This window comes from Condylura cristata, unplaced genomic scaffold (genome assembly GCF_000260355.1).
Source record: "Condylura cristata isolate star-nosed mole 26May11 unplaced genomic scaffold, ConCri1.0 scaffold00021, whole genome shotgun sequence".
In the NCBI taxonomy this organism is placed as follows: domain Eukaryota; kingdom Metazoa; phylum Chordata; class Mammalia; order Eulipotyphla; family Talpidae; genus Condylura; species Condylura cristata.
In genome coordinates this window covers 6,417,513-6,443,100 of record NW_004567122.1, presented here as the reverse complement: position 1 = coordinate 6,443,100, position 25,588 = coordinate 6,417,513, and the positions used below count along the sequence as shown (strand labels likewise).

Here is a 25,588-nt window from a genome sequence, read left to right as displayed (position 1 = left end):
GCGTCCTGTAGCCAGGAGGCCTTTCCCTGGAAACTGTCAGCCTTGCGGTATCGGCGTCACACTCTCCTGGCCAAGCGCACGGGCCCCTGCGGGCTCCGCATTCTTAGGCTCGTTTAAAGCCCAGAGGTAGACAGACAGTACAGTACAGTGTTGAACTTTGAGCGATTTCCAAATTTTGTCCTGTGTTCAATACCTCTTACCCTGACGCTCGGTGAGCGTAGGCCAGCAACACACTCCGGGTGGGCATTCCCGGGGCGGGCAGCGAATGGGACCCTCACTGCAGCGTGGCCCTGGCCACGCCACCCTGCGCCCTCGTCCTGGGCTTCCTCTTGGAATGTTCTGGCGGCAGTGTGCTTTCCTGGGGTCTGCCCTTGCGCAGAGGCTCCTTCGGCCTGGCACAGCTCTAGTGACACAGCTGCTCTCGTTGACTGCAGGTCTGCAGGGGCTGGCGTCCCTAGCCCTGACTCAGTGAGCTGGCTAACACTCATCCTCGGCGCCGTAGACACCCGGAGACTGTCCTTGGGCTTCTGGCTGTGGCCAGTGTGCAGGGCCTGTCCCTGCATGCCTCCGGCCTGTCCTGCTCCTGGTGGGTGTGCACTGGTGCCCTCCTCTGGGCTCCCGGCATCCCAGGGACCTCCTGTCCCTCCGCCTGCTCCAGCATCTCGCTCCAGCACACCATCGGCGGCGGCTCGACCCCTGCCGCTCTCCCTGTCTCGCAGGCCAGGCCCGTGGAGAGCTGCCCCGAGGCGGCAGCACTTGCTGGGACCTGACCGCGCAGGGACTTCATCCTTCTTTTGCTTTGCGCTGCCCAGCAGGCCATGATGTCGGAGCCTCTTGAAGTGCTGGCACATGGTCCAGCTGCCAACCCCCTGCTCCCTTGCTGGGGGCTGGCACAGGAGGAACCAACGGTCGTGGTCATGAGTGTTCTGCAGAATCGCCTCCCATGGGAGCCTCTTTCTAAATCTGTCCAAGACTGGGCGTGGGCACCACGATGGCCGCGCCTCGTCTCGGCTCTTCACCTTCTGCGTCTTCACCTTCTGCTACCCACGCACCTTTGTCTCAGCATCCAAGGTTCCAGGCAGGCGACCCTGGCTGCCTGCTCTCAGGCGCCCACGGGACGTCTCAGTTGGCCGTTGTCTTGCTTGTGTTTCTCACTCCAACAGCATCTGCAAATCAGGAAAGCCCTGGAGACATGACTGGAGGACTGTGCTGGCCAGGCCACCCGCCGGGGCCCAGAGGCGCAAGGAGTAACCTCGCGCAGGGCTGCGGACCGTAATTCCAGTTTTAAGGTTTATGCACATCCCTGCCTGCCGCTCACTTGCTGGTTCTGTCTCGTGTCCCTGCGCTTCAGCGCCGCTGGCTCTTCTCCCCTGCACTGTCTTCTGCGAGCACCCGTGGCCGAGTCCCGGCGGCTCGATGGCTACACGCCAGCTGCGGGTGCCGGCTCAGGCCGAGCCTCTTGCCAGCCTCAGCCTCAAACAGTTGTTCAGAATCAGAGTCCGCAAGAGCTTGTTGGTACTGATCTTCCCCTCACAGCAGCGTAAGCTCTGTCTCCTTAGTAAACCTTCTTGCGCTTAGCAACTCTTTGAACTCTGTATCGAGTTTTTAAAGATTCCACAGTAAGTAAGTAAAATAATGCTGCAAACTACTGCCAACATTCACGTTACATGCCTGCCATCAGTTCCCAAATCTTGAAATGTATGTGGACAGTTGAGAGTTTCAGAATGTAGCAACATTCACGGTTCTTTGGTACTACTTTATGTGCATGTGACGGAAAAGATGAAGTCATTGGCTTCACAGGTTCTGCAGTCCAAAATTCCAGAGTCAAGATCTAACTCACCCCTGCATGGCCGCATAGATTGTAAGTAAAGCTTGTTGTCACGTATGGATTTCCCCATCACCACCTGAAAGCTGCCGCTTCTGAGCGGCAGGGTCTGCGTGCGGCTGCAGTCTGCACGCTGCTTCCAGGTCGCATTTGTCCCGCCTGCTCTGCTCAGCTTAAGTCTTGTCTGTGGCTGAGAGGCCACAGAATTTAGGCAAGGGAATGACTTACAGAATGGCAGGTTTTCTCCTACCTTGCTGTTACAGATGGTCGTGAGCTCATTTATTTTTAAAGTATATGAGTTATATGTAGTAAAGTAACAGATGCTAATATAAGCTGTTCAGAGTATTAATAGCAAGCCGCTTAATTCAGAGGAATAAGCTGCTGCAGTCAGTGGGGAGAAGGGTGTCCACTAACCTGTATGTTGCAAATGTCATCGCAGTGACCGGCCGTAAAAGTAGGACTTAGCCCTTCCAGGAAGAACCATTAGGGGTTTGCATTTCATGTTTTCATTAGTATCGACTATATAAAATTACTTTGTCTCTAATATTATCTCGCCTCATCAATTTCTTTGTAGAAGTTAGTTGGTTGTTACTATGAATTTCATACAATCTGAAGTCATAGAAAAAATAGTGAAAAAGTTTGTGTTACTTGCAACCAATAAATACGTGTAGAAGTTATATGCCTGTATCATTTACTGATTTTTTTAAAAATATAAGTCAGTAAAGTGGGTTTGGGGGTCTTTTTGGTATGGGCTAGCCCAAGTAAAATTAGGTCTAAAGTAGTAAATAAAAAAAAAAAAGCCTTACTAGTCCTCTGCAATTGCACTATTCTACCAGGGTAGAGGTCGTTTATTGTCAGACCCCTGTCTGACAGAGAAAACTAGGACAGTACAAGGAGAAGAGGCGGCGGCTCCTTAGCTGAAGGCACTCAGGAAGAGGCTGAGGATAAGAGGTTTGTGTTTCGGAATCCCGAGCGGGGACGCGCTCTTTCCCGCACAGGGCCGTCCAGGGGCACGGAGGCCAGAGTCTGAGTGGGCCTGCTGACCCGAGTCACACTGCAGCCTAGGAAAGACACAGCGTTCTGCATGGCGATGTGCCTTTGTTTCTGGCTGGGCCCAGCTAATCCAAAACAATGCATCTCTTGTTCAGTAAGGAAAAAAATAAAATTAAATTAAGAGAAATACATATATATGTGCCAGTCTAGAAAATTTGGAAAGCATAAGTAATTCCTAACAAAGCAATCCCTTCATTTCAAATAGTTGTGCTTTTAAAAAATCAGATGGAATACCTACTATGTGCTAGACACCAGACAGACAGGTTGGAAGGAGAAGGACTCCTTCAAGGCGCTGGCACGTCTGCTGACACAGTTGTCAAGGAAACCCCATCGGCTGGTACAGGCCGAGCTAAGTCTTCCGCAGTACGCACCACAGTGTTGCGGGTGAGCTGCATTTTAGCTTCTTGACATCAGTAGCATAACACACCTCCCTTGGCCGATGGCAGCGTAAATCTGCCAGCCCACGGTGTACAAAAAAATCTCCTGAGTGGTATGAAAGGACAGATACAGTTACTGGAGATGTGATTTATTTGACTGCAGTGAAAGGAGCTTCCCGCTGGAGTCATACTATCCCCCAGGAGACGCATGTGTGAGCTTCCCTCCCCAGCAGGCTGTTTACCACAGGAGAGTGCTTCTGGAGGGCTGGTTTGATCGCTTTAAGAACAGAACATAGCTAAACTACAGTGAGTTTGGAACATTCCCGGACAATTCCACCGAGCTTTCTTTAAAAGCAGATGACAGGCAGTCTCTGTACGACCACTGCATGCCACATACGCGTCATCAAATCATACTTCGAGCTGTCAGTGGCCTGCACAGCCGTGTTTCCATCTGACTGCTTCAGCCCAGCGCACAGCCCCTCCCTCTTTCCACTAATCTGTGTTCAAAGCATCCACTTACCGAGACCGTGCTAACATTCCCTTCACTGCAACACTGTCGGGTCATCAAAGTTCTGCTCGCCTCCTCAGTGTGGATTCTACCCTCCGTCAGTCTGTCAGCCGCTCCGACTAGTTCCTCCGAAATACATTATCTTAAAAGCTGGCTGCTGCTGAGTAGCTCCGAGAAACCGTCCCCTCACCCGCCTGGAGTCGACTCACGGCCCAGGCTTCACAGTGAGGTGAGGTCCTGTGGTGCTTCCGCTCTGTGTTCCTAAGATGTCAACACCACTTCCAGGGTGCTCGAACGGCCCCAGGGTGCTTGAAGGGCCCCTCTGCTCAGGCCTTCCGCCAGCTGCATCTCCCTCTCCACGTGTCCCTGCTGTGTCCCTCACCAGTCTGCAAGCTCAGTCAGCCGACTACCCACCTCAGCACTGGCCACTTGCTGCCTCATCTGTCCTCATCTAGAATCCATGTGACTTTCGGCTTCTCCTCTTTTTTCAGTCTCTGATCAAAGATTCAAATCTTCCTTCACCACTCTCTCAAATTATGTCCCTATACATCCTTTTCCCCCTCTTCTAGCATTATCTGAAAATTTTGTTTTGCTTCTTGACTTACTGTCTCGTATTCTTCTAGAACTTGATAACCTTCGGGACAAACATTCTGTCCACAGCTGTACGCACAATTATCTGTCTAGACCATCTGTAGACGGTAATAGGAGCACAGAATTGACGCAGGAAGGAGGCATGCTAGGTACCTAAGTGCCATGTCGCAGCACCCACTGAAGTGAGCACAGTTGTCTGAAGTTACGACCACATCACACCCTTCTATGTCCTTAGACTCATGTCCACAATTCTCCAGCCTACCCTATACCCCCGTAATTTAGGAGATTAAAAATACAGAAAAAATACACATCTTACAAGTCTTTCTTGTGGGTGGAGGATGGATTTAGCATGTAACATAGTAGGTTTGAATTCCAGCCCCACCCTTTATTGAACACATGATCCAACTGCTCGTGTAAACCAAGCTCATGTCTACTCGGAGTCAAGGACTCTACCCAACAACGACAGTGTGCGTTCGCTCGCCATACCCGTGAGAAATGGCTGTTAGCCTGTGCGATTCTCTTTCTGACTGTTCTTTCCCGTAGGTAGATGGTACAAGCCCCGAGGGTCACTACTTAGACAGCCAGTAAGGCCGGAGACCTGGGTTTTTATCGTCAATGTCATGTTCCTATTTTCCATGATCATCTTTTCTAAGCCACGTGTTACTAAGTGCAAATGTCTCCACGTGGCTCTTGAGTCTAACCTACCAAAAAAAAAAAAAAAAAATAGAAGCTGCCCCAGTACAGGAGATAAGTTGTTTTCAAATTGTGTTTTTTTACAGATTTTACAGTAATAGTACATTAACAGCATTCTTTTAAATTATGAATTTTATAAGATTATTGTAACTCACTGCTTTCAGCCTCCATGGTGTCGTTAATACATTCATGAATTGTAAAGTTTCCACAGTAAGACCTGTTTTGTTTCTCATTAAAAGGTGAGGTTTTTAGTAATGATTCAGTCTTTCCTTCGTTTAGAACTGACCCTTTGCCCTGATTTTCCAAGCACTTTAAAAAAAAATGGCTCACTGTCTTGATTTTATATCAGGCTTTTTTTCCACAAACGTGAAATCCATATTTTAAAAGGAACATGTCAGTGTAAAATTAAATACTCCTCAAGGAAAATGTCTCAGACACCTTAAATGTCACTCTTCAAGACTGATTATACACTCAAGTTTCCTCAAAGGAACACTTGTCTTAATAGGAGTTGAATTTTAAGTGTGAGACTTAATATCGCTGCATGCGACGGTCTATAGTATGAGTAGCAAAATGTAGATGACGACTGTTAAAAGAATTTTGGGTTTCAGTAAAGGTTGGAAATGCAAAAACCCACTTCCAGTGTTTTCAAATTAGGAAAAGTAACTTCCTCGTTAGTTCTTTTTTTTCTTTTTAAGTTACATTTCACTTCTCATCCATGGAGTGTCATGTGATTTGCCTACCAGATGCCAAAAATAATCTTTATCAGCATTCCCATGGTTCACCCTCTCCCCCCGGAACTTCCAAGATACCATCTCCACATTACCTCAGTTATTCCCTATGGAGAACTGTCCAGCTGTTTTGACTGCAGTTGACATTAATAAATACGATTTACTCCTGCTAACACTCAAAAAGTCAAGTCACAGATTTTAATGATATTATGGGAATATTCCATCACTAGGCCTGAAATAGATGATTCACAGCATGAGTAACTATCAGGTCTGTAAACTTTAACCAACATACTCCAATGAGTAGTGCAGTGTTTAATTATGTAAGCGCAGAAGATCCCAGAGCTAAAGGGTAACATAGCACTGTAATAAAAAGTCATTGTTATGCACTGGGACATTCCAAGAGTGTGGTCATCAGTGTTCTTCAATTGCAAAAGGATCATACAAAGGGCTTAGCCACAGAGTCTATCGTCTCCCTCCAAATTAGCAGTACACAGTCTTCCCTTTTTACCTGCTTAGGTATGTTCCAAGAACCCCGCAGATGTCTGAAACCTCACATAGGAATGACTCCGACAGATTCTGTGCTTTTTCATATCCAGACATGCCTATGATGAAGCGTGACTCAGACATTATCAGCGTGTGTGACGATATACTGTAATCGAAGTTACATGAACACACGCTCAGAGTATCTACTCGGATACCGTATTTTCCACTGGAGGCTTGACCTCAAGTGATAGGTGGCAGGTAACAGACAACAGGAAGTCACAAATATGGGGCCTGCTCTGTCCCCCACATGTGCATCCTGTGACCTTTCCTCGAGTTCCCTAATACCTTGCTGTGGAGGACCGACGCCCAGGACCGTTAAGCAGCACATGACTGAGACTGGACTCCAGGATGTTTCGTGAATGGGCCTCTCCTATTTCACTGAACCTGACCTGTCCTTGCTTGAGACTGGGAAGTGTGGGCTGGGCAGTGACAGACGGTATAGCACAAGCCCACGCAGTTGCTGAGGTTGACAATGTCGAGAAAGCGTGCAATTAGAATGCCAGAGGTGCCCACTGCTGTGCTGGGGTGGCGGCGGGGTCTGTTCTGGAGCCTGGCAGTCTAGGGGAGGAGGCGTGAACCCCAACGGGCTTGGTATTTAGCACTGATCAACAAAGTGACATGACTCTCTGAGGGTTAAAATGTCTACACAGTGGTAGGTAATAAAACAGCTGGGTTTCACCTCAATCAAGTGTTCGCTGTTGTGAAAAATACTGCAATGTGACAAAGAGCTGACGTGAACCCAGAGACCAGAGGGAAATACCTTCACTGTGGAGGCAGATTAACATTTTGCAGTCTTATTATAGTCAGCCTAGTTCTTCCCCCCAAAACACAAAGCTGTGTACATTTAGTTAATTTTCATGCTTTTTTTTTTTTTCTTTTTTCTTTCTGCAAAACTACACACTCTTCCTGCCCTTTTGATCCCAGGGAACATTCACAAATCTCCCAGCTGATTTATTCATGAACACCTATTTATAAATTTAGCCACGAATATGTTGACGATGTTGAATTCTACTTTTTGGTAAACTCCAATTTTATGCTCTTCTTAAAGCAATGAAGTAAGTTAATTAAAAGCAATCAACTACAGGCGAAACAACAGTGTAGATATGGTCAGGGGAGCGGGCAAGGATCTGTTCTGGTGACTGCATGCAATTCTGAGCTTTCTCAATGTTTTACTCAGAAATCTGACTCAAAGACAGAGCAGTGACACGTTGACACTTTTGACCTGAGAGATACATGCCCTGTGAGGCGAAGCTGACTGGAAGGGTTAAGTGGAATCATTACAGCTCCGTGATTTAAGGAAACTGGATTTCCTGCTTGGCGGCAGCACACAGGCCAAAGAACTTCCCACGCATTTAAAAAGCTCGAGTCTCACTATTTGCCAAGGTTGATTTTTTTTTTTCCCCCAGGTTTTTTTTTTTCTTCTTTACAGAATGTAAATTTGACTATCGGTTGTACAGCCAGAGAAAGAGATGCCCCCAGGGGCTGAAGCATTTCGCTTTTCATACCTGTCTACGGTCACGCAAGCACCACGCTTATGGAGCGTCGGCATATTTAACTTTAATCCAAGCAGTGGATATGAATCTCTGAACCCGTCTCTGAAGCTCTTTTTTTCCTTGTCACCAACCCTTAACTGAAGCGGTGCCGCACCTATGTGACTCAGGGCGCATCTTAGTCCCTAACACACAGAGGCTTTGAGGGTGTCCTGTTGCTAGGCTACACTAGCCGTGCGGGAGTGGGGTGCAGGTACCCGCCCACGTGCCTGGGCAGCATCCTCCCCGACACCCCAGTGTTCGATCTCATAACTAGTTTTCTTAGACTCCTAAGTCATGTTTTTAGGAAAATCATCATAATACGTTACATAGCCCTTAAATTTGTAAAACTTCTGTTTTACCTACAGACCCAGAATCATTCCAGGAACCAGAGGGCCATGTTTTAAAAGCCCCCCAAATCCCAACTACGCCTGTTTTCAGTTATATAGAATAATCCCAACAGCAGTCAGCTTTCTGTTGTTAAGTGCTTCTTAATCATTTATTATCAGGCTACTTCTAACTCAATTAACATATCACACTTGGAACATTAATAGCTGTTTCTGGAGCGCAAGTACTGAGGTGGTTTGAGTGCTTTTTTTTTTTTGTAATCCTGATGACATCTGCCATTAAAAGGGGGGGTAGCTGGTGTCACTGAATAGGTGATGTCTAGGTAAGTGAGCTTTTACAGCGACTTTTAAAAGGACTTTGACCATTTCCATGTCTTCTATTCAAATGAAGTTATTAGAAGTTGTTAAACCAGTCAACTACAAAACCTGCCATGGCTTGGCTTCTGATAGCCAAAATCATGGGCAATTATCTCCCAAATGTTAACTAAGCTTCAACAAAGTCAAATAAACTCCCTTAGTATCAAGCTGTTAATTGCACATTAAAGCCCAGACATAACCAAGCTGATAGGCACCTTTCGCTATGAAAGTACAAGAGCATGAAAATGATCCAAATTTGTCCCATTGCCCAACTCTATTCCCAACGGTTATTTTTGTGAAGGGCAGCATGGAAATAGACAATAAAGCCACAGGACACCCAGCTTTGTGAAACCGGTGTAATCATTAATTAGAGCCCTGGCCCAGCAATTAAGCAGTCAGTCACCCTGACAGAGTGAGCTCAACAACAGCGCTTAGGTGGTTCATTTTAGTTTACGGTTCCAAAACATTAAACTGGGCACCGTGGGATGGAAAGCAACATAGATTAGTGACTGGAACAGCAGATGGGCACCACGGCAGATAAAGCTGCAGCCTGGCCCAACCCCCCCGCATTCGCTGACGGCTGAAGGAGGCCTCTTAACCTCCCCGCCCTTCAAGTCTCCGGCAGCCGGTTACCCCTAAACCTCTGGGCAGTGCACAAGGTGCCGCATTAAAAGAGAACTAACTACTGACACACAGAAAAAAGAGCTGCCGAGCTATGATGAGGACCCCAGAAAAGGAATACACCGGTCAGTTGCGCAGTTTTTGATCCCTCAAGAAAGAAACGCCTGGCGGCTCAGTCCACTGCAAGATTTCATTACGCGACGCTAGCATTCACGGCAGTCTCGACGCTCACCCGGCGCGGACAGCCCCTTCCACCCGCCACCACCTTGCCGCCGGCCGGCTCCCGGGCGGATGCTGCCGTCCCCGCTGCAACGCTCCTGTGACTAGGTCTCTGTGCACTCAGCTCTTGGAATGTGAACCCTCAGCACAGACGAGACCTACTAGCACGCTCTGCTAGACACACACTGAGCCTCCTACTACCGTGTCCTTCAGGGCCCAGCCGTGCCCTTTCCGTGAGCACGTCTCAGGCAGACACCTAGTACCAGGCATGTGTCCAGCGTCCGAAATGCTCACGGCGCCGTGGACACACTGCCTGTCCGCGCAGTGCTCGTGACTGTCCGCGTCTGCAGACTTCCCTTTGTAAAGAGTAGAGTTGAAGAGACAAAAGGGCCCGCGCCGGGCAGATACCCCAGCCTGAGGTGATGCTACAGAGAGGGCCGTGTAGCAGACACTGCATGTGCAGGACTCCGAAAGGCTGCCCCAAGGAGGTGGCCTTGCTGCTGAGGGCTGGAGATGTCCACGCAGAAGGAGTAGTGGGGGCCAAGGAAGCAACTTGAGCCACAGCGGGTTGACTACGCGTAAGCTCCTGCTGAGGCGGCAGAAGAGATTCTACAGGAGCCCGGTGGGGGAAGAAGTGTCTGGAGATGAAGCTACAAAGACGGAGCAGGAAGCCTTTCAAGAACAAAGTTGAGACTGACTGTGGCCTCTAGACAGAGCAAAGACACCGACAGTGTGCCGGGGAGCGCGGCCAGCTCCACCCTGCAGAGCAGTGAGTCACAGAGGAGAACCAGGGGCCGCGGGACAGAGCTCCCAGGGCCTACACGAGAGGTGGGCACTGCCAGAGAAGGAGGGAGAGACGTGGGTGAACAAGGAGCTGGCCACTGGCTGTGGGCAGAGCTTCAGGCAGAGCGGCCCTCGGAGGCCAGGGGATGTGCCACACGCAGCAGAAACAAGCGCGAAGAGGCATCTGAGGTCAGGTTTGGTGTCGGAGGTCGGAAACACAGGACAACGGGGGGTGCTGGGGAGGCAGCTAGAAAGAACTCGGGGCCCTCCCCGTCCAAAGCGCAGTCCCAGGACTCGGTAGCCGTGGGCTGCGTTCAGCCCCGGGGAGTGAACGCCCGTGGCCAAGGGCAAGCGAGAGAAGCGCTGGAGAGCCGAGGCGGGAGCCCGTGGAGCAGCAAACTGCTGAGGGAAGACAGCAGGACTCTGCAGGGGAGGCCGTGGGCGAGAGCAGGGTGGACTGCAGAATGAGCCCGAGCTGGACTGTGGAGACTCCATTAGCAGCAATGAGGCCGTCAGCAGCGAAGGGACTGCTGGTTTTACAGACAACGAGAAGAGCACGCTGCTTCACACCCACACTCTCCGCTTATCGGCTGCGTGTTTCTTAAAGGTTTCCAGTGAATCTTGGAAAGGCCACCGGGTGGGGAGCCGGAGAGCACCCGCTCTTGTCTGGACCCATCAGCCATCCGACTCGGGGGTGTTTCCGACATGTCGTGCGCTCTGCCAGGGGCTGGGCCACGGGGCAAGGGCCCTGGGGGCTTGGTGCGCAGCAGGGGAGCCCGCCTGAAGCTGCAGGGGCCATGTAAATGCAGGAAGCCCAAGTTCTCTGAAACGACAGCACTGGAGTGGGGCCCAAAACGACGGTCAGGGCAGGCGTCCAGAACTTGTAGTTGAGTGGCGACCCGATACAAGAAGTGGAAGCAAAAATGGGACAGTTTCCCCAGAGGACAAGACGGCTGGCAACGGGGAGACGGGCGACGTGGAGCTGCCGGGAAGAGGGGGGTCAGGAGAGGCCTGGGCGTGCAGTCTCCCCAGACTTCCAGCACTTAGTCTGGACAAGAAGTGACTCCGTTTAGAAGGGAAAATGAGTAGAGCTTGAAAGGCTGCGTAGCAGGGTGGGCAGAGGACGCTGACGGCGTTCCGGTGACTTTCTGGCTGGACAGTGGGTGGCTGGGGCGGCCACGGAGCAGAGCGCTGGGCAGTGAAAGAGGGGCATAAGCCGAGGGCGTGTCTGCTTCAGAGGGCGTGAGGTGCCCGGGGCCTAGACAGGGCCGTGGGCACTGTATGGTGAGAAGAGGGTTTGGACTCGCCCGAAAGGTGTCGACACACAGAAACGTCCAGGTAGAGAGAGCTGACGGGGAGCGAGGACGTGAGATCAGAGGGTCACGTCAGGAAAAGCGGGGAGAAGCGAGCTCTCCCGCCGAGGGGGCCTGTGCCCCGGGGTCTGACCTGTGCAGGAGGCTGTCTGCACACCTGGAGGCCTGACAGGCGGTGCCGAGAAGTCCCACAGCTACGCGCTGTCTTATACAGTCACCCGCAGTTAACGCGGTTCCCCCCCCCCCCCCCCCCCCGACTAAGCCTAGGACCATTCACATTCTTCTCTCACTCTTCCAGGCCTCTTTAGGACAGTGACAGAGCCAGAAAGTATGAATTTGCACTGGACAGCGCTCCGGGTCTTTGGCGTTATTGCATGGGGAGTACCTGCCCCCAGAATTCCCGGGGTCCCGCCTGCAGGCTTTCCCCCCAGGAACCTGGGAATCCCCAGACAGTATTTCGGATGCATGGGTATTAGCCTGACCACCTCAATTCTATCAATAAAGCACGTGGCCTGCCTTCCTGCGGGCCTTCTGGGCTGCCACTACTTGCTCTCCAGAGGAAACGGGGGGTGACAGAGGCTGCTCCCCACGGAACCCGGGCATCCAGGCAGCCGCTGGTGTGGCCGCCCGTCCCCTCGCTGCTTGAGGGACATGGTAGCGCCAGCCTCCTGCTCTTCCTCCGAGTCGCTGTGGCAACAGAGCCAACCTCGGGGAGCACAATACACAAGTGAGTCATCTCCGCCTTCTGCTTTCCCTGACTGGGCTGTCAGGCGCTGCCTCCCGCGACTCACTCACTCGGCTCCTCTGCCCCGGGGACACGCTCTCTCCAGATTCCTGCGCTCCCGGCCCTCCTGGGCCAGGGCAGTCACGATGCTGTTCTGCTGACACAGCACAGAGGCATCCAGGCCAATTCCAGCCCGAGCGCCCTTGCTACGCCCCAGAACGCAGAGGAGGCCCCGGTAGACCCCGACTGTGCAGAGCAGACGCTGAACACACCCTGCGAAAGTGCCGAGGGCCGGGAGCCGCGAGCCTGTCCCCGGGGCTCAGGGGCTCCCTCTGGCCCACTCCGGCTCCAGGGGTGCACACGTGCAGCCCCGTCTCAGCCTGCCGAGGCCCCGCGGAGGCCTCAGCTGAGAGGTTCACTTTTTTTTTTTTCACTTCTAAAAAATGACAGCTTCTCAAATGTTTTTTTTTTTTTCCCTTGCCATCACCTAGAGAGCAACTGAAACCTCTATTTCCAAGGAGGGTGGTTTTCAGGAGGGAGTTCTGGAAGTCACCTTTTTTGTCCTCCCACCTTCTAGGTGCCTCCGCCCCATGTCCTCCGTGTCCCCAGTTGGGTCAGCTGTCATGTGTTTGGCCAAATGGTCACACTGTGGAGGCCACAGGCAGAGGCGTCATGTGCTGCCTGACTAACTTAAGCTGACGTGTGCCACGGGCGGGCTCTGCTCATGAGTCCCACGCCCACCACCTGCCCGTAGCCCGAGCCAGAGCGGGGGTCACTTCAGATGCTGCAGACAGCTAAGAACCCCCTTGTTTTTGAAAATGATTTTTCTAAATGATTGTGTCAGCCGTGAGCGGGTGACGGTAATTTTACGGATACATTTCATTTAAGAGCTGGCGTCCAGGTCTCGATGAAGTCTCCTATGGGCCCTGTGGTAGGTAAGGGCGGTCATAACCTGGGAGGCCTGGAGTTTGAAACTCAATCTAGATATTTCAGTTTGCTCCTGAAATCTGCTTCATGAAGGTCAGAGTCATTAAAAGTATGTAAATATAAACTAGTCGTTAATCAACAGAGAACAAAACCAGACTTTAGCTCTTTGTGTGTAAACAGCATCCTTGCTGCCTTCTTAATTAAGCTGAGACGCAACTCACAGTTTTTCTGCGCAAACTAACGTAGCAGCAGTGGCAGGTCCCATGGACTCCATCTAATCATCAGCCTCCTCCACGGCACTGAATCAGATGTTGCTTTTCCAGCTTTCAGAGTTTACTAAAAGTCATTTATGTAAGTAACGGCCAGTTTCATCTTGGCGCACGCTTTTGTTGAGCTGGTTGAGCTCAACAGTAATAAAATGCAAATAAACATACAAAGCGACGTCTTAATACAAGACACCGCGGATGCCGAAGGCAGGCTCGTCAGTAGAAGGGCTACTTCAGTGTTAGTTGATGGGTAAGAGAAAAACTATTCACAGACACCATCACATTGATAAAAGCGGTTAATTTTTAAAAAGTCATTGTCATCTTTTAAAGACAGACGGCCTATCCCCTTGACCTACGCTCGCATTGTTGTCTAATAAGTAGATACAGAAGTGCTTGGTGAAAGCCTGTTGATGCGTCTATGTGTGGGCATTTCTACATGGAACAAGATTCCCGGAGCTGTGCGAGCACACGCTGCGGCGGACAGATTTTCACCGTCACAGCCCACACCCACAGCTCCCGAGTGGGGGGGCTGTCTGCACAAGCTAATGGAACAGCAGTGCCAGGTCCGATGATCGCCACCCAACACCTGAGCGCCCGGCAACAGGCAGCTCGTGAGGCCGAGTGTCTCGGAAGGAGCTCAGAACCGCGTGCGGCGGGCGTTAGGGGAGGCAGCAGCCGGACTGGTGCTTAGAGCAGCAGGGTCAAGAGACCACCGAGCTGCTCTGAGGGGCCTGTACTAGATGCAGTGCTAACCAGGTACCCCCAGTTTTCAACCATTTGCGACGGTGCCTGTGCCTTCGGCAGCGCGAGCCCAGAGCGCGCTCCGCTTCGTGACAGGGGTGAAGCTGTGCTTTTTTGCACCAGCGAAAAAGCACAACATTTTGCAACAGCGAAATCAAGCACAAGAATGAGCCCACCAAGCTCCTGCGTAGCTGCCATGTCATCCTGTTGTGGGTTTTGTGTACTGAGCTTTGGGTGTTATTGCGACATGGTAGGTTACTGGGCAGAGGCCTGGGGGTGCTCAAAACTTTCCCCTCTTTGGGCCTCGTCTCAATTCTGTCACCTATAGAGCCGAGTTCAATCCCCAGCCAGGGAGCTAACTAAAATGGCACATCAGAACTTGCCTGTCTTGCCCGCTGCTCCCCTCAGCAGTGTGTTTCACTCAATCCACCTGTTCTGCCCCCTGCTCTGTCTCTGGTGAATCTTCTCACCCCCTGAACCCATGGCCTGCACCCCAGTTCTACACAAAATAAATAAAATCTTCAACAACAACAACAAAAAACCCCTATTTTCCACTTGAATAACTAGTTCTTTACACCATTTTAGCTATGAGACATTTGCTAGGATACTCAACTTTTGAGCTATGGATGAAACCAGTGCTACATTTTAAGGAAAATAGCAGTATAGTTACAATAATTATTTGTTTGGCTTCTTTGTCTTGTATTTTCACCAAACTCTCTCTTTACCTTTAGCACGGAAGCAAGAGATCATCAAAGTCACTGAGCAGCTGATCGAAGCTATCAACAACGGGGATTTCGAGGCATACACGTGAGTACGGGCTCAGCTGGCAAACTTCCAGGCCTGCAGCCCACATGTTTTCTGTACAAATGTTTTCTTTCAATATCTGATTTCATTTACATTTAACCCCAGGTTTGATCAGTCAACACAGCTTAGGTTCATGGTAGCAGGGACCTCAGTGCCTTCAGGAGAGAGATAAATGTAGTGGCGGTTTCAGTGAGAGAATTCTGATAGAAGGCTGGGCTAGGCCCTTGTCAGCAGATTTCCTTGACCAGAAACAACAAATGTTGGCGAGGATGAGGACAAAGAAACCCTTGTACAGTTGTTTGGAATGTGCACTGCTCAAGCCCCTGTGGAAAACGGTACGGCAGTTCCTCAGAATATTAAAAATAGACCTACCACATGAAACAGCAATCCTCCTCCTGATTGTCTGTCCAAAGAATGCAAGCACATGAATTCAGGGGACTATCTGCACTCCTGAGTTCATGACAGCACTGTTTATAATAGTCAAGTTAAGGAAGCAACTTAAGTGCCCAAGGAGAGAGGAGTGGGTCAAGAAGAGGTGGTATGTTTGTGAACCACGGGAAACCGCACAGCGGGGGGCAAAGCTATCTTGCCATTTCTCGCAACAGAGATGGAACTGAGATAACACAAAGCAAAATGCTCCAGAAGAACAACAGGTGACTGCAGTCATGTGTGAAATACAGAGAAGGGGAAACAAAAGGTCAGATGAAACCAAGCCAGGTCACACCGTAGACATCAGGCTGTAAAGCTCAGGCTACCGGCAGGGGAGTGGGGAGCAGGAGCCAAAGTGAGACGGGGCCCAGTGAATGGCCGTGATGCTGTACCTGAGTCCTACAAGGTGCCATTGCATCACTGTTGCCGAAATGAAGCACACATATGTAGAGCATGCTTTTCCCTGCAGTCCTGCAGAGGTGCCGGGAAAGGAAATCAGATTACAGGCCAGGCAGCTTCTTCCTCTTGAGGTAGCCCCTATCTTCCTCATCTTTGCCCCCGTCTTGTGTTTTCCTCAGGATAATGTAAACGATGGGCTCTAGGGGTGGTAATACCCAGTTTAAAGTTTATGAACTCCCAGATCATAGGCTGCAGAGAAGTCACTGTAGCAGAACACCTGTGCTGTTAGAATGGAGACTGGTGCAGTCCTACGGGAAACAGCACGGTGGCTTCTCAGAATATGAGCAATAACTCTACCACAGGATCCCGCAGGTTGACGCCCAGGTATTCTACCCCAGGGTTGCCCACACACTAGTTCGAAGGGCTGTATGCCCTCCTGTGTTCACTGCATTACAACTGCCGAGTGTGGAGAGTACCCAAGTGCCCACGGACAGGTGAGTCGGCTGAGCTGACGGGGCACACACGCAATGGAAGAGCGCTGGGCCCTAACAGCCGACGCTCCCTTGCCATCGGCAACGCCGTGGATGCAGCTGCAGGGCAATGAGCTGGGTGAAAGAGACCAGGAGGAGAAGAGAAACCTTGGGTGTTTCCAGTCATAGGTGGGAAACAGAGAAACAGTGTCAGACAGCACGAAGCCCCTCACAAATCCTAGAGAGCTGATGGTAAAACTGAGGTTAACTGAGGAAAGCTGGAGGGTAGAAAGGAAGGGCGAGAGAGCACCAGGGGGTGAGGTGAGGGCTTCGGGAGCCTGAGGCAGGAGCAGGCGTGCACCTCAAGAAACAGGGCCCCGTTCCTGAGTCATGGACTGTTGAAACCACCGTCACCTTCAAAAAGAGGAGGTCCCTTTGTAGTAACATTTCCCTGTAGGGTGGTAAAAAAAAATATGCTTTGTGGGAATGGTCATTAGACAGAAGTGGGGTACTTCCTATATTAATAGGACACAATGCAAAGGAGAGTATTTTAAATCAATTCCTTGGAGTCATGGGCATTCACTGTGCCTGATTTTGTCCACGCAGGAGCACTGGTAACCCAACAGCCCTCCCACTCGGGAGCTGTGGGTGTGGGCTGTGACGGTGAAGCTCTGTCAGCCGCATGCCGTGCAGCTCTGTGAATCTTGTTTGAAAGAGGACACAGAAACGTCCACACATAGACACATGTTAACAGGCACTCAAATACAGGGTCTCTCCATAGCTGGGCAAAAAGTTCCATCATGGGGCCTCCCTAGTGGCGCGAGGGGTTAACTCTCAGTACTGTGAACCTATGGGCAGCACAAGTCCCATCCCCGGCCAGGAAGCTGACCCACATGGCGCAGCTGACCTCTCCGGTCTCACCCCCTGCTCCCCTCAGCAGTGTATTTCAGTGGATCCCCCTGTTCTGCCCCCTGTACCCCAGCTCTTGTATGCAGAAATACATATCTGTTCTTAAAATAATAATAATAATAATAATAATAATAAGGTCCATCATAGTAAAGTAAATCTCAGATGATTTCAATGCAGAGAGGTAGTCAAAATTTTCACTTCCTGGATCTTGACAACCAGAAGTCCTATTTATAGAGACTGTAATAGCCCCAGGCAGAATAAATCCCTGTTACTATAGGAACACTGTTGTTCCCCATAAGCTTCGGACGAGATTGCATAGACATGTCTCAGAGCTTTGGAAACACCTGCCCATTAGAAGTCTGAGGCGAAGTTAAAACCCCACCTTCTCTGGAGCCACCCTGCTGCTATGACTTCCGTCGCACAAAGACGCACCAATGGGACATTCTATTTTTCAAAGTGGTTTCTACTTAAAAAGACATCAGTTCTTAAAAAGACATCAGTTCTAGTCCATACTCTGATATCAGTACTTGAAAGGACCGTACCGAATTGCCTTTTGAAGCTTGCATTGTGGTCCAGCAGTTAGGAGGTTTTGTCTCCAAATGAGGCCTTTCCACAGCTGATCAGATTTCACCCAAAGTTCACTGTATGGCCCATGGAGTCACACATACCCCAGTCCTACCAATGCACTTCTAAGTTCTTGATGCAACTTCTACTAACTCTTCACTCCAGATTTTATGTCACCTTCTCTGAGAAGCCTTCCCTGATCACCATCATCTAAAGGCAGCATTTCCCGCTCCATGTTTCCATGGGACTTAGAACCCTAAGCGGTGACCCACTGCTCACCAGAGCCAACAAGTAACCGTCTGCTCACCAACACGCCGTGTGTCACACTCCTGTGCCATTGCGCCTCCTGCCTCCTCACACCTGCCCAACTCCTACTCATGCCTCAAAACCCAACTCACATTCTCAGTTATTGTAAACCTTACTGCCCTATGTACTTATGACCTGGATTTCAAGCACTCTGTTGTGGCAAAGGATATCTGTGACAGTGTGGGTACAAAACAGCTCTTTCTGGAATAAGTAGGTTTCTCCCAAGAAAATCCACTGGCTTTCCCTGAATACGTGATATGGTTTGTCTCTGTTAAATCATGATTCTGTGCTCTTAAAGGAAACTAACCTGTAGTTTAAGCCTCTTCTAAGATTTATTTTTAAAAGTTACATAAACCTGAAAAACAGCTCATTACACAGTAAGACAGGACACCTGCCTTGAAATGCTTCCTGAGGCTTGCTTGACAGGCATGGAAAGGTGTCAGAGAAGATCCCAGCAACATAAATCAGAATCTAAGGCAGTTTCAAAGAATGTGCAGTGTTGTCTGGGAGAGCGATGGAAGATAAACTTCATTTAGGAAATTAGGAAAGCCTGGTCAATGCATGTTGAAAATAAAAAAGTAGAAGAGTTTCAAATGGAGTCTGAATTATCACAGCAGGGATCGTCATCTGCCAGCACTGGTTATGTTATTTTACCCTCGTCAAAGTTTTCTGCAAATTCATATTGTGATTCTGCTCCTTAAACCATTTTTCCAAGTCAGTGGTGGAAGTCTTATATTTTTAGCATTGTCTTAGGCACTCATTCACTGTTTGATCAGTAAGCACAGATACAGGAAACAAGAAAGTACATGAACTGATTATTTTCATTATTTTCTTCCTACAGAAAAATCTGTGACCCAGGCCTTACTGCTTTTGAACCTGAAGCATTGGGTAATTTAGTGGAAGGAATGGACTTTCATCGATTCTACTTTGAAAATGGTATGTTTTTAATTTAGTAGCATTTATTTTTCCAAATTCCCTTTGACTTCATCCCAGATTTGCCGATACTTTTCAGAAATGAAATGTCTTACCTTCCTCAAGTATTTTATTGCATAACTATTTCTTATACCTGAAATTTAAAAAACATGAGTCTTATAAGATGTATGTATTTTGAAAGATACTGGCTTTTGTAATAATAATTAAAGTTAATTGAATATACCCCCTTAATCCCAGTAATTATATGCTATGAATTGCAAAATGATTTACCACACTGAGTCCTTCAGATTTTCATGAAACACTGATTATACAGGAGAAAATAAAAGTGACAGCATGCCAGAATAGGCCACTAGAGGCGGACTTTCAAGCATATTTAGTGCTCATTTTCAAAGTGAAAGACACGAGAAGATGAGCAATCAGATACAATTTTCAGTTCAGATCACAAGAATCTTAGTGGTTTGTTGAAGGAGCAACACTGCAGAGAAAATAACGAGAAAAACTTGCAAAAACCCTTCAGGAAATCAAGAACAGTGTAAGCGAGGAACTCCCTTTCCTTCCCTGACAGCCAGAGACAGGTGAGGCGCTGTGGGATCTGCAGGAGGCGCAGAGCAGACCCAGGGCTGCAAGCAGGTCTCGCTGCATCGCCTGCACAGTCGAGCGCACTCCCGTGATCATGAGCACGCACGGACATTGCTGCTTTGGCACGGATCTTAGGTTAGGATAAGTTTTATCAGTCGCTTTTTCTAAGTGAACAAAGAGAATGATGTCAGCTGGCCTAAGCAAAGGTCCTCACGATCTGTGCTTCTGTCACTCCTCACACACTGTCTCCTTCAACTCTGTATTTTGCAAAGCGCTGAAATATGAGAATTTGAACTCAATGTGGTAAATCATTTTGCAGTTTATAGCATACTGCTACTGAGGTTTAGGGGGTGTATTCGATGAAAGTCAGTGTTTTGCAAAATACATACTCTTTCTCAACTGATCCCATTTCATCTCCAGCCAAATAAGCACTCCGGCAAAATGATGTGTCACTTACTTGAGAGGTAATATCCTAACAGGTATATTTTCAGTTGACTGTAGTACTAAGGAATTTCAATAGATTATTGGGTAACAGTGTAGGTCAGCACATTTTGTGATTACCAGCAGCACCACTAATGAATGATCGCGGTAAACAGTCCTAATTCTTGATCACTGCATCACACAACAAAGGACCAGAACCCGGCTGCACAGCCAACACCAATTCTTGAGCTTGCACTGGATGCCCACAGTGGGCTGCTGAGGAACAGACCATGTGTGTGAGTCACACACAGGGGAGGGCCCTGCCCAGCCACTTCTGCAGAGAGCCATCTCCAAGAGATGGGCATGTCCCTCGTCCTGGGCACTTTGCCAGCTAACCAAGCTGAGCGCGGCCACGAGACATCCTGGCAGCGGCCCCAGGAAAGGCAAGAAGTGCCTGTCACCTGGCCAGGCCCTCTGCAGGTCTGCCTCCAACCATTTCCTGTGACAGATGCACAGGGACCGCCATCATGCCAGCTCCCCCGCCCCCACCTCAGCTTCCAGAGTGGCATCCAGATTGTCTTCAGAGGGAGCGCAGGAAATAGATGCCCGCGCTGCCCGCTGTCCCCTCCACTCTGCAGGGTGCCGGCACTCAGGTGCGCACCCCTTGGTGGGGGTGGGGGGTGGGGAGGGTGAGCGGCCCTGCACCTGCCCGAGGGCCCAAAGCCAAGGGCTCCACGGCTCTGGTCTACTCTGGAGAAACCAAGTCTTGCTGAGCGTGTTGTCCCCGTCAGCTTTGTCCAAAGGCAACAAACCCATCCACACGATCATCCTGAACCCGCACGTGCACCTGGTGGGCGAGGACGCCGCCTGCATCGCCTACATCAGGCTCACGCAGTACATGGATGGCAGCGGGTTGCCCAAGACCATGCAGTCGGAGGAGACGCGCGTGTGGCACCGCCGGGACGGCAAGTGGCAGAACGTCCACTTTCATCGCTCGGGGTCGCCCACCGTCCCCATCAAGTGAGTACTTCCAGGCCGCCTGTGCCCCGCAGCCCCCGTCGCTAGCCGGCTGTGTGTCCCCTGACGCCCGGGGTCACCCGAGGCTGGGAATCCTCGCCTGCCTGGGAGCTGTGTGCAGGACCCCGGGTCCAGGAGGACTGGGGGGCCTTAGGCAGCTCTTCTCTCCTGGGGCTACCTGAGGGGCGTCCTGGAAGCAGGCAGTGGATTTGCAGCGCTGCGGGGGGGTGGGGGGGGGAGGGAAAGGAGAGGAATTTCTGCAGGGGTGGAGGGCGCGAGCTTCCTTTCTCATAGGCCCGGAGGGCGGGCGACGGGGAAGGGAGGCTGGCCAGAGGCAGGCCCGGAAGGGCCAGGCCCCACACCTGCTCAGAGGCCGTAGGGACGTTCTTCGGGCAGCAAAGACCTCAGCCTCACGGTAGAGGGCTGTGCGGCAGCGCCTCGCTCCCGGGGGGCGAGGTGGGGCGGGGCGAGCCGCGTGCAGAGCAGGCCCTTGCCGGGACAACGGGCAGAGAGGCGGCTCGGGCAAGGCGTGGGGCTCGCGTGGGGCTCCGGGGCCATGGGCCAGGCAGGGGGAGAGGGAGCGAGGCCCGTGCCCCGCGCCCACTCCAGGCCAGCTGTCAGCCCGCTCCCGGGAGCGCCTGGGGCGGCGCCGTGCCGTGTGTCCGCGCTCCTGCGCTCGGTGTGTGCCGCGCGGTTTCCAAAGGCCTTCTCTGAAGCCTCACGCATGGTCTGCTCTGCTCACGTTGTCACATGTGGCCATGACCAAGAACCAGAAAACTGAAATTCATCCTCAAAGCAGGAGTGAGAAAGACTTGTATTTTTACCCCAAAGAGGTACAGCGCACCTGTCGGTTCACACAGTGGGATTCCGTTAGCGCAGGGCGAGGCCGGTGGTGTTTGTCCAACTCCCTGAGCGTTTATGGGATACAGCCTATTTAAGAAAACTTCATTTCATGCCGGGGGGCTTAAATGGGGCTTCTCTTAATAGGCCTTCCTGTATTCCAAACGGGAAAGAAAACTTCTCAGGAAGCACCTCTTTGTGGCAAAACATCTAAGGCCTGAAAACCACTGACATGTGGGTCTTCTTGTAAGTAACACCCTGCTCTGTGGCCAGCTGTGGTGCCGCTGCCCACGGGGGCTGCGTGGCCATGCCCCCACACACACCCCGTGAGGGCATTTTCTCACGCCTCTGAGTGGATGAGAAACATCAAAGGGCTTTGAGACGTCATTAGCGTTTTTGCATGAGCTCTCCAGGGTGATGTCCGACCCCTGGGGGAGTGTGGCCAGTAGCTGAAGCCCACAGGTGCCGAGGAGCGTCTGTCCGCAGCAGGGGGGACGGAGCAACGGACCAGACCGCACGTCTCCCGCACACCTCGGTCTGTGCACGCAACGCTCCCATGGCCAGACCTAGTTCAGGCCAGGCTCTGGCATCTCCTGGAGCCGCACTGTTTCCCAGCCGGCTGCAGCCCCTGCTCCTTCCGTGGCTAAGGCTGATGTTAACCTGAATGTGCCCTGCCTCGCTCAGTCACTGGTCTAGAGAAATGAGCTGGTCGGTCCCTTTGGAAGCGACAGTCCTTGTTCAGTTGGTGGCCAAGTTGCATTGCCCAAGGAGTCTGATAATGACAAGCAACTAAAGATGACCTGAGTCTCCTTCAGCCAAGTGGTGGCAACCCTTACTCACTGCCTGGTCCCTAGGGTGCTGCAGGCGTCCCTCTCGACGTGCGGATGGGAGGAAAGCCTGGGTCTCTGTGTCTGTTTCAGTTTAGCTCTGTGTGGACAGGTTGACAGTTACGACCCACGTCCAGTCTGTGCTAGATCCACGTAACGCCGTGTATTTATTGCCTGAGGACTCAGCGGAGCTCTCCAGCGTACTGTTTCCCATCTAGTTGTTGAGCAGTAGCACGGGACCCCGTCACATCTGCTGCAAAGCCCAGGGCTCTCTCATAAAATGACGTCTCTGTTTCTCCCGCCCTCCTCTCCCCCTCCAGCTAAGTCTCCACCGAGCTCCTCCTGCATCCTCCGTCTCCAGGCGCCCGGCTGGCCCCCGGCCCGTCTCCTCCTCTTCATGCGTGTCACCGAGTGCATGGAGCGGTGAGGTCGTCCGCGGCACGCACCGTGACCCATCCTCTCGTGTTCCTTCCTGTACATTGTTTACACGTAACTGGGGGTGTCCCTGCTCACCCGAATCACTGTTGGCAAACAATAGGGGGCGGTCAGAGTTCCAAGGACAAGCTGTCGGTCACGTTTCTCCGTTTTATGCCAAGGTTCAACAGACTTCAGAGTTATCGTCCTCCGAGTGAGTTTGTAAGAGCAATGTCAACTTTTAAACTCTTCACTGTTCATCTGGTTTTGTTCATTTGACAACAAAAAAGAAGCCCTCAGTTTGCTGGTGTGACCCTGGCCTAATTGGGTTGGGCACTGAGCGCTTTGCTGCTGTTTAGCCATTAAAGAGGGTTGTGGTGGGCGACATCCCCGAGAGCGGCACCGTGGGAGTCGCTGGGCCGCCGCCACCGAGGTGCGGCATTCCGGTGGCTCCACGTAAACTGGAAAACTCCTTACCGAAGAGTTTGCTCACGCCCACACGGCTCGCCCAACCGACCCCTCCCCCCTTTTCTGCCGTCTCTCCGTTTTCTCCTATCGCCTGGTTCCTGCCGTTTGCCTCCCTTTTCATTCTCCCTTCCATTTTCTTCCTTTCTTTTGTTTTTGGTTTCAGTAGCGTGTGAGCAAGCGAAACTGTCTTAGTGATAGTGACGGGCTTTGGGGAGGTGATGGTTCAGGGTGCTCTCCGGGCCCAGGAAAGCGCGGACATCTTAGGGTGTGGAGAGCCCCCCGGGCTCCAGTTTGAACTGGAGGGGCCCGAGTGCTTCACCGTCGGCGCGGGAGGCTGCCCCCCGGTGTCTCTGACGCACCCCGCCAGGGGCTTCCGAGCTCTGGGGGCCCCCCGGCCTGCCGAGTTTTCTGAACCGAGAGCGCCCGTGCGAGCTTTCCCTGCTCACAGCGTGCTGAACTTGATCCTCGTGACCTGCGCTTTGTTAGCTCCTCTCGTGTCAGCACCCTGCCTCCCTGCGAGGCGCTGGGATTTTCCAGTTCAGTCAGCAAAGGGAAATCGCCCTGTTTCTGTTACGCTTCTCATTGCGCCTTTGCTCATCCAATCCTTGGCAGCTTCTTTCACGCCCCTGAAGTGCTGTATAGCGCATGGTATCCTCATCAATGTTATTTTGAGAATAGCAATCTGCAGTCCTCAGAAGCCTATTTTCAAACGCAGAAGCAAAAAAAGAAAAAAAAAAATCCCTCCCCACTTTTCTCTCATTTCCTTCCGTGTTGATTATACTAATCACCTTAGATATTGTTGCTAGTGGATGTACGGTAGATGGATTGAAGCTTTTCTGATACATATTACACGATTTAAAACAATATATATTTAAAATAAATATATACAGTCAGTGCATTGAGCCATGTTAACCTGCCAATGAGATCTGTGAAGAAGTAATGGCCTCATTTCCCTTGTTACTTTACCTTTTTGTGAAGCGGCTACACGTGGCATACATGTATTTTAAAACAAAAACAAAATAGGTATAGAGTGGTGGTTTGTTTTTTTTTGTACACTTTTAACTGAGCATGTGGTGTGGAATTATTAGCGTAGATCAAGTTTGTCTTCCTCACGCAGAGGTGAGGAACTTGTGATTTGTTCTCTCCACCACAACTGAATTACACGTTTATTATCTTCTATCATTTTGAAACACTGCAGTTTACCATGGGACACTGTATATATTTCTTGCCATAATGGTAAATGACTGATTGATATATTTAAGAGTTAATAAATTTGTGATTTCTGCCGACAGTGTGCGTCCCTCTCATTTCCTCCGCCGCGAGGCTTTAGCGGTGCTGTCGACATGGGAATGGGAGTGTTTTTCTGAGCACCAAGTAGGTAAAACAATTAAGAGCGCTGGGAGCTTCCCAGCAGTGCTGAGCAACCCACCCCCATCTGCCTGCTGGAGTGTCCGTCCGCAGCCCCATTCGGACCGTCTGCCGGGTCTCCGTCACCATGGGGGGTACGCGGGCACCTCAACACCAAGCCGCTGGGCTTGACCACGCCTGTCGCTGCATCGGGTTCTCTCGCATACTGAGAGCACCACACGGCTGTGCACACTGTCCTGCAAACAACTGCCTGCCTAGGATTAGGTCGTGCTGTCCCTTCCACCTCATTCTCCCTCGAAATTCAGCACAGACGGTCTCTTGCTGCCACAGCACCCCGCCCCCCACAGTAGGCTGGGTGTCCCTCTCCAAGCCTGCGCACTACCCAGGGTCACCCCCACTCCAGGCGCTTCAGACACAGCCCTGTGTCTTCTCCGGGAGGACAGGGATCTCCCCAGGGAGGAACTGTACCAGTCACCGACCCCTAAGCCCAAGCGAGGGCCAGGAAGTTATTCACCACCGTGGTTAAACTGGACCAAAAGGGCAGCCGTCGGGGGAGTCTGCTGTCCCCGGGGTGCCATCTGCCTCTGCTCTACTGGCTTTCTAACACCCGGCAAGGGGCCTCTCCCCTCACAAGCTTAGTTTCTGTGTGTGTAGAACAAAGAAATGGCGCAGCCACCTAGCAGCGATTGTGTGAGG

The 25,588-nt window shown here is 51.1% G+C and overlaps 1 protein-coding gene across 4 annotated transcripts in view; it reads left to right on the top strand.

Moving 5' to 3' along the window:
- The window catches only part of CAMK2D (calcium/calmodulin-dependent protein kinase II delta), a 239,027-nt gene extending 214,212 nt beyond the window's left edge, over window positions 1–24,815 (top strand). For 3 of the 4 annotated variants that reach the window (XM_004686618.2, XM_012727845.1, XM_004686616.2), the window contains 5 exons: window positions 14,877–14,952; window positions 18,868–18,962; window positions 20,750–20,978; window positions 21,963–22,061; window positions 22,963–24,815. In XM_004686618.2, coding sequence (XP_004686675.1) covers window positions 14,877–14,952; window positions 18,868–18,962; window positions 20,750–20,978; window positions 21,963–22,029 — 467 coding nt within the window. In that variant the 3' untranslated portion in view covers window positions 22,030–22,061; window positions 22,963–24,815. The remainder of the gene's footprint in view (window positions 1–14,876; window positions 14,953–18,867; window positions 18,963–20,749; window positions 20,979–21,962; window positions 22,062–22,962) is intronic. The other variant, XM_012727846.1, reaches the window with a different exon arrangement.
- The last annotated feature ends 773 nt before the right edge of the window (window positions 24,816–25,588 follow it).